Source organism: Arachis ipaensis, chromosome B7 (assembly GCF_059453495.1).
Source record: "Arachis ipaensis isolate K30076 ecotype BB chromosome B7, ASM5945349v1, whole genome shotgun sequence".
Lineage (NCBI taxonomy): Eukaryota > Viridiplantae > Streptophyta > Magnoliopsida > Fabales > Fabaceae > Arachis > Arachis ipaensis.
In genome coordinates this window covers 13,135,042-13,154,382 of record NC_142442.1, presented here as the reverse complement: position 1 = coordinate 13,154,382, position 19,341 = coordinate 13,135,042, and the positions used below count along the sequence as shown (strand labels likewise).

At 36.1% G+C, this 19,341-nt stretch overlaps 2 protein-coding genes across 3 annotated transcripts; both read right to left on the bottom strand.

Moving 5' to 3' along the window:
- Positions 1 to 349: 349 nt before the first annotated feature.
- On the bottom strand, positions 350 to 2,505 carry LOC148550369 (uncharacterized). The gene is made up of 3 exons (XM_088494464.1): positions 1,923 to 2,505; positions 1,732 to 1,829; positions 350 to 868 (listed from the first exon to the last, which is right to left on the bottom strand). Exons 1-3 carry the CDS (start codon positions 2,503 to 2,505, stop codon positions 350 to 352), a joined length of 1,200 nt encoding a protein of 399 aa, XP_088350590.1.
- Positions 2,506 to 7,295: 4,790 nt separating this feature from the next.
- Positions 7,296 to 10,635, bottom strand: LOC107606594 (E3 ubiquitin-protein ligase RDUF2-like). 2 transcript variants are annotated; one of them, XM_021107324.2, is made up of 2 exons: positions 8,654 to 10,635; positions 7,296 to 7,541 (listed from the first exon to the last, which is right to left on the bottom strand). In XM_021107324.2, exon 1 carries the CDS (start codon positions 10,154 to 10,156, stop codon positions 8,738 to 8,740), a length of 1,419 nt encoding a protein of 472 aa, XP_020962983.1. In that variant the 5' UTR covers positions 10,157 to 10,635; the 3' UTR covers positions 7,296 to 7,541; positions 8,654 to 8,737. The 2 variants fall into 2 exon arrangements, with proteins under 2 accessions (XP_020962983.1, XP_020962982.1); XM_021107323.2 differs by lacking the exon at positions 7,296 to 7,541 and adding an exon at positions 7,608 to 7,972.
- Positions 10,636 to 19,341: the final 8,706 nt, after the last annotated feature.

Genomic DNA, 19,341 nt, shown 5'->3' with positions numbered 1-19,341 from the left:
TGTCGTCCTTCTTTTTTTGACATGTTCTACTATTATGTCCAGCATGAAGAAGCAAGAAACAAGTAAGGATACAAATATAACATGGTATCGAAATGACACTAATTGTAAACAATCATACAATAAGACAATATTTGCAAACTATTTGTCCATATTTTTGCTTGACTCTGTGAGGATTTGGTTGTAGTTCTGGTGCATCACTCCTTTTCTTTCTCTTCTCTGTTGATCTTCCACTCGGCCTCTTGTATGCTGGAGGAAAAATATTTACATAGCCATGCTTTTCCCAAAACTCCTTGCTAAGAACAGGTTGAATCAGGAACTCATATGTTTTGTTGTATGCTCCAACAGTGAGCTAATTATTTGCGTATTCCTCGGGTCTTCTATTCTGATATGCCAGAGCAGCACAAGCATGTCGACAGGGGAGATCATTTAATTGCCAAAATCTACAACTACAAGTTTTCTTGCCCAAGTCTACACTGACCTTAATCGGCAAGCATTGAACCTCAAATATGTTACCAGCTAAATCACCCGTTGGGAAAGGCCTCCAACGATTGCTATACCTCTTCTCGACTTCCAATCTACTTTGCTGAACTGGAGTAATCTTGCCCATATACCCTACCAGTGCCTTCTTGTTCCTGGCCAAGATGCGCATAATGTAACATCTAATCTCTTCTAGCATGGTGATAATTGGCTTTTCCCTTATCTTTTTTATGCAACCGTTGAACACCTCGACATTATTGTTTGTGATGTTATTGCTCTTCAGCCACTCGCTAAAATGTGATCGACTCCATTGACAAGGTTCAATTCGCCTAAGATATTCACATGCATGAGGGTTCATCCTCTTAACTCTGTCCATGGCAGCATCGAATTCCTAGAGAATCATGACTTTTGCACAGCTGAACAATGCCCCTTTAAAGTCAAGACCATTCCATTTCTTAGCAAAATTCTGCCACATATGCCTATAACAAAATCTATGATGTGATCCTGGCATAACTTCCTATAGAGCAGGAATAAGACCCTACAATACCCAGCACAACTCAAATATGTTACAGCTATATATTATAATACCAACATACAATACAATCATATAAATGTGTTATAGCTACACAAAACCAAAAACCATACAATCTTATAAAGCATGTAAATATCTTATTGCTATTCATCACCGAATTTCAGATCAAGCATATAATGAATATAAATATGTTAAAGTTTATCAAGTCTTGTACCATTTCAATAAGCTTACTTATTTACACTTTTCTTGAGGTTATCAAATTTTAATTCTGTTTTTTTTTTTTTTTGTATTTTTCAAGTTATGAAATTATCAGTTCTTCCATCAGTGTACTCTCAATTGGATGGTGATTGATGGCATATCTTTATTGGATTAAATGATATCCTAAGAAATTATGTGCACATATTAGAAGAAATCTTTTATTTCCAATTAATCATGTTAATGGATAAATGATGGCATAAGAGTCAATTATAAACTTAGATAATTACACAGTGCATGCATACATGATTATCAGAGAATGTATGATACTAAACAGGTAATAAGGTTTATAATTATGTGTAGTTTTCTAATAAACAAAAAGCACTTCATGATAATCATATTAATGCCAAAGAGGCTAATCACAGTTACGAAACGCAATGCCTTTAAGAGCTAGAAAATCATTAATTCATTCTAAATTTATTGAAATGGGATAATCACTCTCAACAGCTAATAAATGCACATGTTACCTTTTGTTGATCACTCATGAAACTAAATCCATGTGATGTACCATCACCAAGATTCTCTTGTAACAGCTGAAGAAACCATTTCCAGCTGATTTTTGCTTCTGCAGTAACAATTGCATACGCTATCGGGTAGATGTGGTTGTTAGTATCTTGCCCAATTGCCGTCAACAGTTGCCCCTCGTACTACCCTTTACGAAACGTCCGATCCAAGCAGATAAATGGTCGAAATCCACCCAAGAAATTCTTCTTGCAAGCATGAAGACAAATATATATTCTCTTAAAAAGGTTGTCTGAAGTAGGCATCGGCGTTGTCTCAATAATGACAGTTGAACTAGGATTACACCTTAAAATCTCATCTCCATAGTCTCGAAGCAATGAATATTGTGCCTTCTCCGAACCCTCAATTCTCTCCCTAGCTTTGACTATACACCGGTAGATCTTTCTCTCATTTACATTTACATCATACTCTTCTCTGAAGAATTGCTCAGCCTCTTTCACCGTCAATGCTGGATGAGTTCTCATCTTCTTCTCTAGTTCATCCACTACCCACTTTTCATTAGCTGATTTGCATTTGTTGTTTCTTGCACAAGTGTGTTGATCAACAAAGGTCTTCACTTGATAGCTTAGGGGATGAGTTTTTTGTACACAATAAATCTGCCATGGACAATTCTCGTTGTAACATATGGCTTTTGATCGCTTTGGATCAAATCTGGGAAAGAAAATGCTTCGTCCAATGGCGATGTTGTACTTTCTTACTGCTTTCTTGAATAATGCCATTCTTTCAAACTCCATTCTGACATCCAAACGCACTTATTGAACTGGAGCATCTGCATTTTCTTGTGGGTATGCTGCTGGCTGTGTATCTTCTTCATCACTGCATATGCTATCGCAACATTCAGATTTATAGCAGTGATATCCAGGATCATTTGATGAATATTCTTCTTCATCAATAGGCAAGAAAATGCAGGGAGCTTTTGTTGGATCCGAATTTTGAATGAATGTTTGACCTGTAGGAGCAGGCCTTCTAACATTTTTGACTTTTCTCTTACTCTTATCCACTTCTTCAGTTGGACTACTCTATGTTTCAACCTGGGATTGGGGTTGAGGAACTGAGGCTGAACTTGATGCGGACCTTGCTTGGTGTTACTGTTCAACTATTGGTTTAGGCACATATTGTGTGAGTAGCTCATTCGTCCCACTAGATGTATTTGTTTTTTTTTCTAAGATTTCGGGTCAGAAGTTTTGCTTGAGCTTGGTTCACTGCTAGGAGGTATATAGAGTGAGCGGGTTTTGCCTTCTAATGGGGATGATACTTGGGTGTGTGCTGCAGTGGATTCTTCAGAGTTTGGGTTAGGGTGATAGAAGAATCTAATGGGCTAAGAGTGATATTCAGTAGGCTGGAAGTGAGGTTTAATGGGCTGGGAGTGAGATTTAGTGGGCTGGAGTTGAAGTTTAATGGGCTGGGAGCGAGATTTAGTGGACTAGGATTGAGATTTAATGAGCTGGATTTGATGTTTAATGGGTTGGGAGTGAGATTTAGTGGGATAGGATTGAGATTCAGTGTGCTGGGAGTGAGATTTAATGGGCTGTGAGTGAGTTTTTTGTTCACCGTAACTTGGGCCACATTCTTAACTTGTCCACTCTCCTCAATTTTCTCTTCTACTTTGCTATTCATCTCCTCTGCAATGACATTCCTAAGCTCCACAACAACAACATTATCTTTATTTAAATGCTCTTCATCATCTTCGGCTAGCACAGGAAGACTAATTGGATGCTCAGTAAATACATCTATTCACTTATTATGATTTATGGCAGCTTCATACATCTCAACTATATCAATGTTAGTCCACAGTAACTTCAACCCATTTTTAAACTCCTTACCAGGTCTCAGCCAATAGCACTCATTCACAAGACTATATCCAATATCTCTTAGGAGATTCTTGGTGAAGAAGTTGTTTAGTGTGTCAATGTTAACCCTTCTAACTTCATTAACATCACCTCCAACATATTCTACATTTTCATCACTGTATCTTACAGACCTTTCACCGTGGTGTATGAATAGAGTTATATGAGTTGTTGCTGCCATCTACCTAAATATCATACAATATTAAAACTCATACTAAAACTAACATTATTAATTGCTTAAAACCTTAAACCAAATATTCAATTAAAATAAAATAAAATAAAATAATTAACATGCAAATTTATACCAAGAAAAGAACTTCAACAAACATAATCGCTATCATAATAAAGATCATTAGAAATTAGACATTTCAAGTTAATACTCCTAGAATATGAAAAGCATGTGTATTTAAAATGAACAAAGAGAAAACAAGAAGTTGAAGTGGGAAGTACTATGTTGCTAAGCATTGGCATTAAAGGCAATGCAATAAGTCATCATGGTTTATATCTAACTGTTAAAATAATTAATCTTATCTGCTAAATATATATAATATCTATGAGAATATAAATTTGTTGAAATTTCTTGGGTTACTAATGGAACTGTCTTATATGTCTAAGATATTCATAGTCACAAGCATATAAATGAAAGATATAATTTTAAAAGAAGCTGCAATATTGAGATTGAGATGAGACAACGGAAAGTAAGGATGATGAATGGGGAGTGGTGAGTGTGGACCAATGATGTCTTGGCCATCAGACACTATGGGAAATCGAAATTGAAGAAATTCCTACTCTAAAAATTAAGTTACTACACCTATAGTATATATAATCCTCACGGTGCATAAATCATAACTGTGCTTGAAAATTATTTCAAGTGAATACAATATAAACTATATATACAAATAATTCAGTTCTATTCAATACTTCAATTATATTCATAGCTATGCTAACCCATAAAATTGCCCTACCCTCATATTTCACTGGCCACCATTACATATAGAGAAAAGCAAAGTACAGTGAGTCTTCTTAAACTAACAGCTATCAATCAAGAACATTCAAGTTAGGAATTAATAACAAACAACAATTACTAAATTAACAATGAATAAAGTATTGAAATTAATAACTTAAGGCAATCACCAACAATCAGCAATAACCTATTTAGTAAAATCTTTATAACATTTTCAAAGAAAATCATTAGTAAATTGGAAATTCTGCAATGATAGCATTTGTCCTAACCTAAAAAACGAAAACAATAATGGAAAAAAGAAAGAGTAGAAGCAGGCACTAATCGGAACATAGGCAATGAGGGTGACGACGGAAAGGCGACGACGAGTACTTTGAGGGCACGTTATCGCGATAACGACGACTGAGACGGGAACGCATAAGCTCTGAATGCACGACACAAAGGACCTCTGCGACAGCGACTACACCGACGACGCTCACAAACGATGAACGCCGGTAACGAGCGACGACGTCCGTTGGGTTAGAGGAGAATCAACATCACTATTGATGAAGAACCTTTACTCTGCACGCGAAACCCTTGGGGTTTCAATTTGGTACCAAGAGACTCTGATGAGTGATTAGTTTAGTAAAATAGTATTTTATTATTAAATTAAAATAAGATAATGACACATTGGATAATAAACAGCTACGTAGGAAGCCAAACTAACGGCAAATTTGAAAAATTGACGTTTGATTAGAAATATCAAACAGGACAAATCTTTCATGATTACAAAGTTAATTTAAATTAGTCATGGTCAATATTGTCAACGCCTTGATCTTTTAAGGTCAGAAATGACTATTTACTCTAAACTCTAAGTTGTTTCACAAATGACTTAATTCAATATTCTTTGGGCCCGTGTGATAAATAGTATAAATATTTATTTATTATTAGTTTACTTATTTTATTGGTCTTTATAGTTTTACAAAATTTGTAATTAGGTTCTTATGTTTTTTTTCTTTTTAATTGAGTCGTTACACTACTTTTATTTTTGTAATTAAGTCTTTATAAGTGTAAAATATATTAAAATTAACGGAATATTTTTTAACAAATTGAAGGTACCCACAATTAAGAATCTAATTAGATTTTTTATTACACATTTTTTTGTGAAAAATATTTTATTAATTTTAACATTTTTGACATAAAAATAATTTAATTTTAAAATTAAAAATATTATAAAAACCCAATTAAAAAAAATATAAAAATATAATTACAAATTTAATAAAATTATAAAATCAACCGAATAACTAAACCTTTGTTTTTTTTTGTTGGCCATCTTGATTCCTTGCTCGATCACAATATTCTAATCCACATACATGAAGGTATCTTATCATTTTCCCAACTAGCCATAAAATAGGATTCTTTTTATTTATAAATAAAATAAATATCAATAATATACGTATCACTGAATGTATTTTTTATTTTTACATTGCCATTACATATCTTGGCTACACATAATAGAAAATAAATAAGCACACAAATTAATATTATACATCTGATATGTGTAACGCCTTAAAAAAATATATATATATCGGGTGCACCTAAAGTAAAATAAAAAAAATATTTATTCTAATGCACTCAAGATATGTTATGATCTTATTTGATTTTATTTTTTTTTAATTTATCTAATTTTATTTAAATAATTTAAAATTATAAAATTTTTAAGTCAAAGTTTTAAAATTAAAAAAGATAATAATTTAAAATTTGAAATGCATTTAAGATATGTGTAAAACTAACTCAAAACTTAATATGTCAATATAATGTTTTAAATTGTGTTATATTATTTGAATTTTATTTTTGTTTTTCATCTAATTTATTCAAATAATTTAAAATTTAGATGAATGTAATTTTAAAATTTTAAATTATTTAAATAATATTAGATAAAATAAAAAATAAAATCAAATCAGATAATATATGCAAATATAACATATCACGAGTACATGTGTGATATCTTTTTTTAAATTGTTATATATTTTGGATGTCCAATTTCAATTTTTATATTTATTTATCTTCTACCCAATGTATCCAAAATATGTAATTACGATGTAAAAATATAAATATTTTATATATTGCATATTTCAATAAATAAAATATTTAAATAATTTAAATAAAAAATTCTCACAAAATATACCATCAACACAAATTCTATGTACTACAAAGTCATATCATAAAGCACATTCAACTTCACATATTCATCTTCTAACTCTAACCCTAATACTATTTTCAAATAAAATTTTGGGAACTTTTTTTTTATGGTATTTTTTAACTCGACAAGTCAATGATTAATTCATTGCAGATCTGAGCTTCATTTAAGGGTCTGTCACTGGCCAATGAGTTGCTGTATGCACAAAGCGGAGTTCGAACTCCCGACACTTGTTTAAGCAGACGAGTGAGCTGACCACTCGACCAACCCAAGTTGGTTCCCTCAAATTATTTATTATATGATTCATTTTCGATTATAAACTTCCATGAAACTTGATTAAACATTGACAACCACGTACAAAATAAAGCGGTAAAACCAATGGCAAGAACGGATAGAATAAACTATAAAGTCAATAATCTTTTTTGGTACTGAAGTCAATGGGTTCTCGCTTGTTCTTTTTAAATGGATCAGTCCTAAATCTTATTGTCTTAGATTATTAGAAAGGTTAATTCATGGGCTAGTTGTTAAAAATCATGGGATGTCCAAAATCCTCTTGGGTTCTTACAAAAAGATTTATGACCCTAAAAATAAATGGCATGATGGATATATTAAACAAACATAGGACCCCAAAAAAAAGGAAGACACGTGTGCCCGAGAGGAATGAGACGAACGTATCTCACAAGATCGAACACAGATTCGAATCTTCTACTCTGGCGCTACGAGGACTCCTTTGCATTTGGCTGGAAAAACCGAAAAGCAAACTCACTCCTGAAATATAATATTTTAAAATATAAGGAGAAAAAAATGAAAATGATATCCATATAGAATGTGGTGATCAACACCAAATATTAAACCATCATAAAATCAATTTATGGCAGTAAGCTGCTAGCTAGCTAACTATGCAATTGATCATTTGAACTTATAATAAGGGTTTTCCTTCAGAAATACAATGACAATAAACGTCACTAACTTGAAAGACAATAAGACTGATGAAGCTAATCAACAAACTTTACACATGAAAAAAAAAGAAAAAGAAAAAGAAAGATATATTATCAATATGTAGAAGCTGTTTGAGTCCATCATGATCATCATTAAACTAGCTAGCATGAAAAAGAACTTATGCTCTCTTGCCCTTGCATCCCTTCCTCTTGTAATATTAGCTGCTTCTTCAATTGTATAGCAGCACTCAATTCACCAATCTATCCAACACCACAACACAGCTCTCACAATTAATTCACAAAGCACTTGTCATTGCATTGCATACTCAAATTCAAATACCAAATACATTTAATAAGAGAAATGCTATATGCATTATTTTTTTATATATTTCTTTTGCATATTTTTTATTTTTAAAAGTGATTAATAAAAAGAACTCTGTTTCTAGATTATAGAAAAAAAAGAATAAATAACTATTTGTTTCCATAAAAGATGAAAACACTGATATATAATATACTCACATTAGATCGAAACTAAATTTGTACTCACATAAAATGTCCTTTAACAAAAGTACCTTTTGTCTATAAATGGTCATTTATTCTAAAAAAAAATTTACAAAAAAATATAAAAAAAAATTGATGCACATCATTTCTCTTTAATATGTATTTTTGGTCCTTGTCATCTAACTTCCAAACAATGTAAACAAAAAATGAGTGACAATATATGTTTTTTTTGTGCAAAAAACATGTAAATATTTTTTTAGAAATATTATATGTATTATCTTTGTGTATATCTCTCTTGTACATTTTTTAATTTTATAATTTTAGTATTAAAAGTGATCAATAAAAAGTCAAATAAAAAAAGGTCGATCATTTATATCATTTAGAAAAGAGTGTACAAGAGAGTTATACAATGCAAATATCATTTCTGTTTCTTTCTCTGACCTTAAAATCTTCGTCTTCCCACAATAAGCAAAGTTGATTCATGCATCCTTCAAAATCTTGATCATCATGGTCCATGGATCAACATCACCATGCTCTAGAACCACCACTGTTTACATCCATAGACCAAGTCCTGCGTTGACGCAATGGAGAGTGATCCAAATCGAAATTGACAGCGGAAGGTGCCGTGCCATTATTTGTCATAGTTCTATTTCTATTTGAAGGTGATGATGATGAATACTGCCTAGGATAATCACCATTCCGAGAAGAAGAAGGAAAAGAATGATGATGATGAAGAGCACCATGATTACCACGTCTGAAGCAACCAAAGAAACTATTCATCATTCTCCTCAACCCACCACCACTTTCTCTCTCTCTTGAAGTAGTTGAAACCGCCCAAGAAACCCTCCTCCTCTCACCACCACCACCGCCACCATTATTATTATTGTTGTTATTACTATCAAACCCTCCTCCATCCATTTCTGTGTACACAGCAGGAAGAAGATTCTCCCTCTCTGATCCTCCTCTTCCTGCACCGGTTAACCTCCCAACCGCAAAACCGCCACCCGGTAACCGCCATATTGTTAGCCCCACATTGTTATTATTGCCGTTATCATTGTTATTGTTGTTGTTATTGTTGTCTTCTTGATCGGCACGTGCGCTGTCGTTGGTGGCCGCGTTCTGCACGTGACCGTTATTGTTTTGTTCTGTGGGTAACTCGTGGCGGCAAACCGGGCAGGAGTTTCGAAGGGCGAGCCACGGCAAGATGCAGTCCGAGTGGTATATGTGCTTGCACGGCATTTCTTTAGCTTTTGTTCCGATCTCGAAGGCTTCCTTGCAAACTGCGCAATGTGGCTCTGCCGCGAGGTTGTTCTCGGTGATCTCCACCTCCGGCAAGCCTTCTACGGCGGATTTTGACGCCGGAGGAGGCTGCTGGTTGTGGTGGTGAAGGTGTCGCTCGTGCCTTTCGAAATGTGAGAACTGCTCCAAAACCCTATCGAAGCCTGTTCCGAGGAGAAATTCCGACATGCTCGGCGGCAAGGGGCGGAGACCGGCACCGGCGCCGTCGTCATAGAAAAGCTCGAACCCCCTGCGTCTGCTGGTTCCCTCGGATTGCTCGCCGCCCCGGAGCATAATGACCGGATTGATCGGCGACCTGTCACCGCCTGTTCCTCCGCCACCGCCATTGGTGTTCCGGCAGTGTCGCCGTTGATTTTGCCGCGACAAGCCGACATTGTTGTTGTTATTATTATTGCTATTATCGTTTGTAGTGGTGGCGACGGCGTTATTTTCAATGGAATTATGACGCTGGTGACGTTGATGGTGGCCTATCATGTACATCGCTGCCGCCGGCAACCGTCGGCTGCGGTTGCCATCGGCGTAAACGGTGCGTGTGTTAGGATCTACCTCTTCGACGAAACCGCTATCGCAATCTGGACATATCACAATGTCCTGCCTCCATACCCTCACAAATTTATTGCACCTGTAACACCAATGCGAAGACATCTACGGCTATCGTATGAAAATACGTATACGTATTAGTATTAGTATTAGTATTACTCTCTAATACCGATAACTGCTTACAAATTACAACCCAGAGTTGATCAAGTCAGATCCGATGCTCTTTTTCTTTTTTCTTATTATCGGAATTGAAAGGCGAATCTCTGAAAAGAAGAAAAGGTTGTTGATATGAGAATTCAGAGACTTAATAATTCATCAATGTGTTCGGCTTCTTTGTTTTTTTTGTTTTTTCGATGGAGGAGAGAGAGACGGAATTAGAGAGAGAAAGTTGGGGTTCGTTGTTGGACATCCTGGGGAAGAGAGAAAGAATGGGATGACAGTTTTCGTGTTGTTTGGTTTGCGAGAGGGGAAGAAGGGAACAGCGAAACAGCATCGTGCAACGACGTTGTGGGTTATGCGACACGTGGCATGATCTCGTTGGTTGTGGGTGGTTGCTTTTTCCTGTTACTAGTTGCGACAGAGTGAAGCCGGCGCGTGGGTTGTAAGTGGGTGGTGGCAGCAGAGCTCTGTTTTTGGGTTTGACTCAAAATAGGACAACAAGGTTGCAACTGGTGAAGCGAGAATGGATTAATGGAAGGCATTTTTATATCTTTTCTTTTGGATTTTTGTCTATTTCTGTTTAACAGATTTATTTTCTCCTTTCTTTTTAATCTAATTCTCATTTATTATGCTTGGATCTTTTCTAAATACAGAGTAAACATTCTTTTCTTCAAATATTTTTTGTTTCAAAGTTATGTTATAAAAACATAAAAAGTTGATAAAATCAACAACCATCCACCATCAATTCCAATTCATAATAAACATGACACATTGACACTACTCCAATTACAGAAAAGCAGAACAAAAGATGGATCACTTTTAACTCTTTTTTCTCATATATAAGATAAAGACCCGGTTTGGGAGAGAGAGTGGGTGAGGATATTTGAGTCAAACTAATGTTTGTTTTGTTTTTTGATATTATGAAATGAAATGATATAAAAAATTGAACTTCATTCTTTGGCTAATTTTTTTGGATATGATCCAAGGTTTGGTGTAACGCCCGTTTATGGAGTTCAGAGGTGTTTAACAAGTGTGTGACGACGATTAGCTGACGAAAGGAAATTGGACGGTCCGATTTCTTGCAGGGGTAAGGGGGCACAAATCGGACCGTCCGATTTGTGCGTGGTGATGTTGCATGCATGGAAGTCGGACCATGCGATTTGTAGCATGCGGAGGGTTTTTATTTTTTGCCCAAGGAAATCGGACCTACCGATTTGAGGGCTGCATTCAAAAAAATTGTAGAGCACCCAAATCGGACCCAGCGATTTCTGGGTTTCAAAAATTTTTTGGGCGGGCTGTCTAGTAAGACCGTCCGATTTTTTAGTTCTAAAAATTTCGAATGGCCATGCATGCGGTCGGATGGTCCGATTTGAGTGTGATATATATATATATATATATACCCACCCAATCTGAGCAGCTCATTTCATTCTTCTTCTTCGGTGCTACAACTCTCTAAATCTCTTTTCTACAGATCTCTTCTTCTTCTTTATTTGTAGATCTCTTCTTCTCTATTATCATGGATGATAGAGTAAGATTAAAAGTGTATTATCATGGCCATATTTTATTACAAACATCAGAAGGAGTGAAAATTTGTGTGTGATAATTCGTTAGATATTATTATTCCATTCACACAGTCATTTGAAGAATTAAAAGGTGTCATTTGTGAGAAGATGGATTCTCAAATATCTAGGAGAGTGTCGTGTATTCTGTACAGATATCCTATATCTGTCTTTGGTGAGTTCGTGCAATTTCAAACGAAATACGTGACCGACGAAGCGAGCATGCAAGAAATGTTTTCAGTATATCTTGAAAGTCGGTTGCGAATATCGTTTATCGAATTGTATATCGAGTTCGAGCAATCTGCAGCGGACCGAGATATTGAATTGGAAGATTACAACATTGATAGTGAAGAAGAGTTCGAAAGTAACTACGAGGTCGTTGATCCGGGTGTAGACGAAGATCAAGCTGACGAGGCTATGGTGGCAGATGTGGCGGATGTGACAAATGCACTAGCAAATCAGCAGCCGTTTGTGGAGCCGAGTTTCATGCGGTCGTTGGATTTGGAGGCCATGCATGCACCGGAGTTTCCTCAATATGTAAATGCAGGTGCGCCATTAATTTAAATTAAGATTTGTGATAGTATGATTTGTGCATGAGTTTTGAGTTTAGGACAAATAGTTAAGACAAGGGTAAATAGGCAAAATATAGCATGTAATTAGTAATTGTTTAATGTTTAATTATGAAGTGAACATGTAGGCTGAGAAATGTAGTATTTTCCGTCGGTGTTGATAAAATTAGACTGGCTCGGCAGGTTCGATCGGACCGGCCGGTTCTACCGGACTGGCATCTGGACCGGACCGGCCAGACAGGCCGGTCCGGCCGGACAGGGCATTAGGATCGGACTTGCTGGTTCGACTGGACCGACCGATTCGACTGACAGACCGGTTTGATCGGACTGTCGGGTTCGTCCGACAAACTGGTAAACCGAATCTTAGACCGGTCCGGTCCCATTGTGAGACCGCAGAAGGCAACAAAAATTGTTGAATTGTTAGTGAAAATTTTTTACTATGCTTTATATTTTAATTACATAGGACCGGGTAGATCAGTTAAACCAGTGATCTAACCGGTTCGATCACCGGTTCGGTTTTGAGAAGTACGTTTTCCATTGTTCTGTGCATATTAGTTTATTAGATTATTAGTTCTGACAACTCTAAAATTTGTGACGTTATTGCAGCAGAGCTTCCTCTTATGCCGGATGGTAAATTTACTGTGGGAATGGAATTCAGTTCTAGGGAGGCAGTAATTAAGGCGATAAAAGATTATACAATCCGCAGAGGTGTAGACTATCGGGTGCATGAGTCAGAACCGACGACATTCTATGCTAAATGCACCCAGTATGGTGCAGGATGTGATTGGCTGATCAGGGTGAGCAAAATGTGTCACAAGGAGCCATCCGCAGTTGTTTATTTTGAAACAATGCCTGCGTACCAGGGAGATGACTTGGTTCCTAATATTCGTGTACTACACCAAATCTTCTAGAGTTATTACCCTTGTATTAGAGCCTTCAGACATTGCAAGCCAATAGTGCAGGTAGACGGAACTCATTTGTATGAAAAATACAAGGGTTGTTTGTTGGTTGCAGTCTAACAGGATGGCAACAACAACATCGTGCCGATTGCATTTGCGATAGTTGAGGGAGAGACATCTGAGGCGTGGCACTTTTTTCTGAGTAACTTGCGACAGCATGTTGTGACACGTGACGGTGTGGGCCTTATCTCCGATCGGCACGATTCCATTAGGTCTGCTATCGCTCGTAGTAACGGAGCTTGGTCTCCTCCCAGAGCATTCCACATGTTTTGCATCAAACACATAGAGTCCAACTTTCTGAGGAAATTCAAGGCTCCGTATCTGCAGAAGCTTATCGTCAACATCGGTATGATATTTATGATTACATTTACTCCTGAACTCAGTTATTATGATAAACATTTTTTATGGTGGGTCCTTTTTTATTATCAGCGTTTACGTGAGCGGGGTGAGGCTTATACCAACTGGTTGGATCGAATTCCGCGTGAGCAGTATGCTTTAGCATTTGATGGGGGGTATCGATGGGGTCATATGACAACCAATCTAGTGGAATGCATCAACTCGGTACTGAAAGGGGCTCGCAATCTTCCAATCACTGCACTTGTTAAGGCAACATTTTACAAGCTTAATGAATGGTTCACCCGGAAAAGAGCCGAGGCTGAGGCTCAAATTAATGCAGGACATGTGTTCTCTGAGCTTGTAACCTCCAAACTGCATGCAAATCAGTGGGCAGCAGGTAACATCCAAGTTAGTTGCTTTGACCGACAGAATGAGGTATTCGAAGTGCGTGAGTGTCCTAGTGGTGTGGAGTATGCAGTGGACCTCCGTCAACAACGGTGTGACTGTGGTGAGTTCCAAGTTGACCGGCTTCCGTGTCGACATGTGTTTGCTTGTTGTGCAAACCAACGTCTTGATTGGCAATTGTATGTACATGATGTCTACAAGATGGACCAGGTTCGACGAGTGTACAGGGCTAGGTTTAGGCCACTCGGGAATCCAACAACATGGCCTGTTTATCATGGACCTCGATTCGTAGGTAATCCATTCCTTAGACGGGTATCCAAAGGTCGGCCAAGGATGACCCGTTTCTTGAATGAGATGGACACTCGAATGTTGCGTGGTCCTAGACGATGTAAGCAATGCGTGGCCGAGGGCCACAATTGTAGTAGATGTCGTCAACGTGGTGGTCCAAGTAATCCGGGTGCGACCACCCAATAGAGAACCGGCCATATCGGTCACTCGATTTAGTGTATGACTTTGAATATTTTATATATTGTCTGACTTGTTTATGTGACGTTATTGTATGACGTGATTAACAATTCCAGTTTAAGACATAATTCCTTCTTTTAAATAAATCAATCTCAAAATATATCATGTTTAAAACCAAATCTTTTTAAATATTTACTTCAAACAAAACTTTCAATTTTATAAAATTTCGGCAGCATCTCCTCTAAAACTCGGACTTTGCCACCCTATTCAGGTCCCATCCAAACATTTCTCAAACCTGTTCTCAACCATTTCTAAATCTCAAACATTCTACTAAATTGAACCACTTCCATGAATAAGTCCAACACATTCTACATAAATAAGTCCAACATGCTACATAAATAAGTCCAAGACATGATACATAAATAAGTCCAACACATGCTATATAAATAAGTTCACAACAAGATACATAAGTAAGTCCAACATCATTTTCTCATCGCCCATTTTACATCTTTGACTAATTTCTTGCATTTCCTTGCAACCTTCTTAAAAGCGGATGGGGTATACCGACTAGCGCTCCGCCGAGGGGGGTCAGTTCTAAGGTTGTATCCTTTTCCTTTTTCGCAAGTGGTTGTACCTATGAAAACATTTTATAACCAACTAATCAAATCAACTAATCAACTCAAATAATCAATAACCAACTAATTCAACAAACAACTTGAATAATTAATAATCAATAATCAAGTCGAATAATCAATAATTCAATAATCAACTCGAATAATCAATAATCAAGTCAAATAATCAATGACCAACAAATTGTTTTACCTGCAGTAGGCGCTGAATCATCATCTGGACCATCAGATGCATCATCCTCATCCTCACCATCCGCCTCATCCTCATTGTCGTCCTCATCCTCATCCTCATCTGCAACCTCATCCCCATGTGGATGGTCAACCAGGAAATCATCATTGCCCTCATCAACTGGCTAGTAGCTCTCTAGAATGAGATTCATCGGAACACGACGATCAATTCCGCTCTGTATGATATCCCTCGTGGCATCATCACTCATACTAGAGTCAACAGAAAGTCTACCTCCGGAAGTACCAGAGGAAGTGAGCTGTCGAGGTCTCGTATCCAATGACAATCTACCTGGAGCAATCCTACTCGGTTGGGCCATCTGGTCGGTGGGAATGTCTCTGTAAGCTGGATGTGAGTAACCTGGCACAGGAGCCATGAAACCAAGTAGCTGGCTGAACAAACCCTGTTCACCTGATTCTTGGTGCGGGACACTCCAGTACTGCTGATATACTGGTGGAGTCAAGTAATCCGCAGAATGCGTGTCAGGAATGTATGGAGTGAACTGCTCAGGCTCTTGTTGTGCCTGTGTTTGTGAGGGGGGCGGTAGTGGTTGCGGTGGCGATGGTGGTGGCGGTGATTGTACTTGTTGGTTCTCCTGATTATGCATAGGATCACCGTGCTGATTCTCTTGCGGTTCGATCTGTGACAGATGCAAGTTGTCACCATATGTACCTCGGTACCAATACAAGTAGATATCTGCTTGATGCTGTGAGGGCACCGTGTCATCGACAAGAACATGACTATACCGGTTCGTCCAATACATAACCCAGAATGAGTGGGTTCCAGACCAATCCTGATTCTTCGGACCTGTCAGAACTTCGCCGTGTGCTTCACCTAGGTCTCGCTCCTGATTAGGAACGCCCTGAGTCTAGCCAAATTGCCTCCTCAGTCTATCAGATGCATGCCACTCAATACATTCAAAAGATATAAGTGGAACTGTGGCACTCCAAATAGCAGAATGCTGACGAATGTCAGGAGGAATCACGTCCGCCTCGGTTCTTCCAATTGCATAAGGCTCCCAAACAAACTGCACACATTATGCAAGTAACCGAGGATTACACACAGAATAATAACATGGCTAAACGAAAAGAACTACTTATTTATTACAAAAAACATGTCCTTCTTGCAGAACATCCAGTTCTCTCCTATAGTTCTCAAGGGTACGAAATCTGTAAGGCCGATTCTCACGTTTCCAGTTATGCCACCTGACATCAAGCGATTCGCTAACTTACATTTATGGATACAATTTAAAATACACTATTTCAAAGCGTTTAGTAATTAAATTTACCTATTTGCAATCGGAAAGATCTGAGGATTGCTTGGAATCGGCGCAATGAATGGTAGACGGGTCCAAGCCCAGGCAAGCAACAGTGTCAGCGGACCATCAATCTCCTTACAGTCGACATGAGTTGCTCTACACAACGATCTATACAGGTGTGCCAGGAAGGCCGATCCCCAATTGAACTGTATGATCCCGGCAAAGTTACGGAGTAACGGCAGAAACTTCTAGTGCACCCCTGCTGCAGACTTATCTCCAAACATAACGGTCCCAAACAATAACATTATGTGGCACTTCACGTACCTCTGAATCTGGATATCATCAACCAACACTAATCGATCTTTCAATAATCGAAACCAAACCAACTTGATGAAACTTCCCTTGCAGTCTGCCTTCATAGGTGCAACACCAAACTGATCCAAGCATTCAGCCTCTAAAGCCTCATAACTGCTCAGTGTCGGTCCCGTAACTGGCAAACCATTTGTTGGAAGACCAAGAATTAACGCTACATCCTCCAGTTTCATGGCACACTCACCAACCGGAAAGTGGAACGTGTGGGTCTCAGGGCGCCATCTCTCGACCAGAGCATTAACCAATGCCGACTGACATTGGACAACTCTAATCTGTGAAACATGATAAAAGCCTGTGTCCCGTAAATACCCCTCCACTATTGGATTGTACCGATCCGGCGGCATGTAGTGGTCACATTGCAACATTCGAGAACCCTAAACACAAACATAATATTAAATAATTAACAAACTAAATTTATCAACTCAAACTTTCATTACCAAATAACTAGTAAAACGTATCCACAACCACAACCAATAAAAATAACTATTAAATAAATAACTATTATATTATATACTAATACTCAAGTAACTATTCAATTATGTTCTAACAACATACATACAACAATAAATCAATCCTTAATCCTTTATTAAATATTTATGTTATACTTATAACAAAAATAGTTAATTTAATAATTTTTAAATCATAATATTTATTTTAGTATCCTATGAACGCTTAATCATAAATAAATATTATTACTACAAAAAAATTATTTATTACTAACAATTAATACTAATTAAATAATTTATTATCATTATCATTATCACACGTTGATCTATTAGTGCCGTATTCTAATAAAAATAATTAAACCATCAGTATCAGTTATTATTATTATTATTATTATTATTATTATTATTATTATTATTATTATTATTATTATTATTATTATTATTATTATTATTCCAATAAATTCGATAATATTATTTTATTTATCATATCTCCATTTTTAATAACAGTATTATTATTATTATCATTATTTTAATTATCTTACTAATAACAATAATTAATTTATTATATTATCATAATGTACTATAATTCTTCCTTCTAAATAATATTATTACACTAATTCCCTAATTTCTGCATTATAATCTAACATTACTACTATTTCCTAAAATTATTTTAATCAGATTAAAATATTCAAATACTATTACTACACTAATTTCTAACATTATCATCATAATAAATTATTAATCTCTAACATAATAATAATTATTATTTTAATTAAAATAAAAATTTTTAAAATAAAATAAAAACTTACAAAGTTAGAATGATCAAGATAATTAGCAATGTGGAGCTCCGGACGATTAACATCTTTTATTATTCTTCTTCTTCTAGGCATTGTCAAGGAGTGCTCCAATTTTTTTTACATTAAAACTTTATGAATGGAGGGCCATGGAAGAAGCTGGTGGGGTTGGAGGAGAAGAAAGTTTGGTGTTGCTGAAAGTGAAAGAGAATGGGGAGGGAGCATTCAGCAATCACCAAAGTGTTGCTACAACTTGGTGGGGAACACTTGCATGCGTGACACCTGGCTGGGAGCACAAATCGGACGGTCCGATTTGTGTACCCTCTCAGCCCCGAAAACGGACCGTCCGATTACCGTGGTGAAATCGGTCCGTCCGATTTCTTCATCGCAGCCGTCACATCTGCGTGAAGCACCATGGATACCCATAACCTTGTTATACACCAACTCCTTCCCAATATGTAAAATAAAAAAGTGTCGTTCTTTTTGAAAAAGATATGAAAAACTAAATTTTACACGATTCACTAAAGTCCAAAAATAAACAAAAATACATACATATTAACACAATATCATACAATTCATTTTAAAAAAATTTTTTATTGTCTACAAAATTTATCTAATTTATCTAAAAGTAGAAATAGAATAAAATAAAATTTATTTTTTGTTTTACTTTTAAATCCCATGAATAAATGTTAGAATCATAAAAGAAACATGTGTCTTAATTAAGTCATCAATTTTCCAATAATCCAAATGACAAGTATGACTTGGTTATGATTTTATATGCATGACATCATAATATATATATATATATATATATATATATATATATATATATATATATTTATTTATTGTACACTAAACTCAGTTATTAAAATCAATCATGAATATATTTGTGTATAAATATATGCATAATTTAATTTATTTTTAATATATATTTATATTTCAGCATGTATTTTATATTAATGACTAATTTTAGCGTATACGTAATATAATTTTATTCTATCCAATCTTCTCTAAATTAAAGAATAAATTATTAATTGTAACATATTTTTTATTATTAAATAAAATAAAGTAAATTAACTTATCATGGTTAATTTTAATTTTAAGCTAACTTAA

What these genes read in the sequence shown, in the direction of transcription:
- LOC148550369 (XM_088494464.1), bottom strand. Translation starts at nt 2,505, where the DNA reads ATGGCATTATTCAAGAAAGCAGTAAGAAAGTACAACATCGCCATTGGA. An exon ending in CTGCTTGGATCGGACGTTTC is followed by an intron (nt 1,830 to 1,922) that starts GTAAAGGGTAGT and finishes TTGTTACTGCAG; the next exon opens with AAGCAAAAATCAGCTGGAAA. An exon ending in TCATGAGTGATCAACAAAAG is followed by an intron (nt 869 to 1,731) that starts GTAACATGTGCA and finishes ATGATTCTCTAG; the next exon opens with GAATTCGATGCTGCCATGGA.
- LOC107606594 (XM_021107324.2), bottom strand. Translation starts at nt 10,156, where the DNA reads ATGTCTTCGCATTGGTGTTACAGGTGCAATAAATTTGTGAGGGTATGG.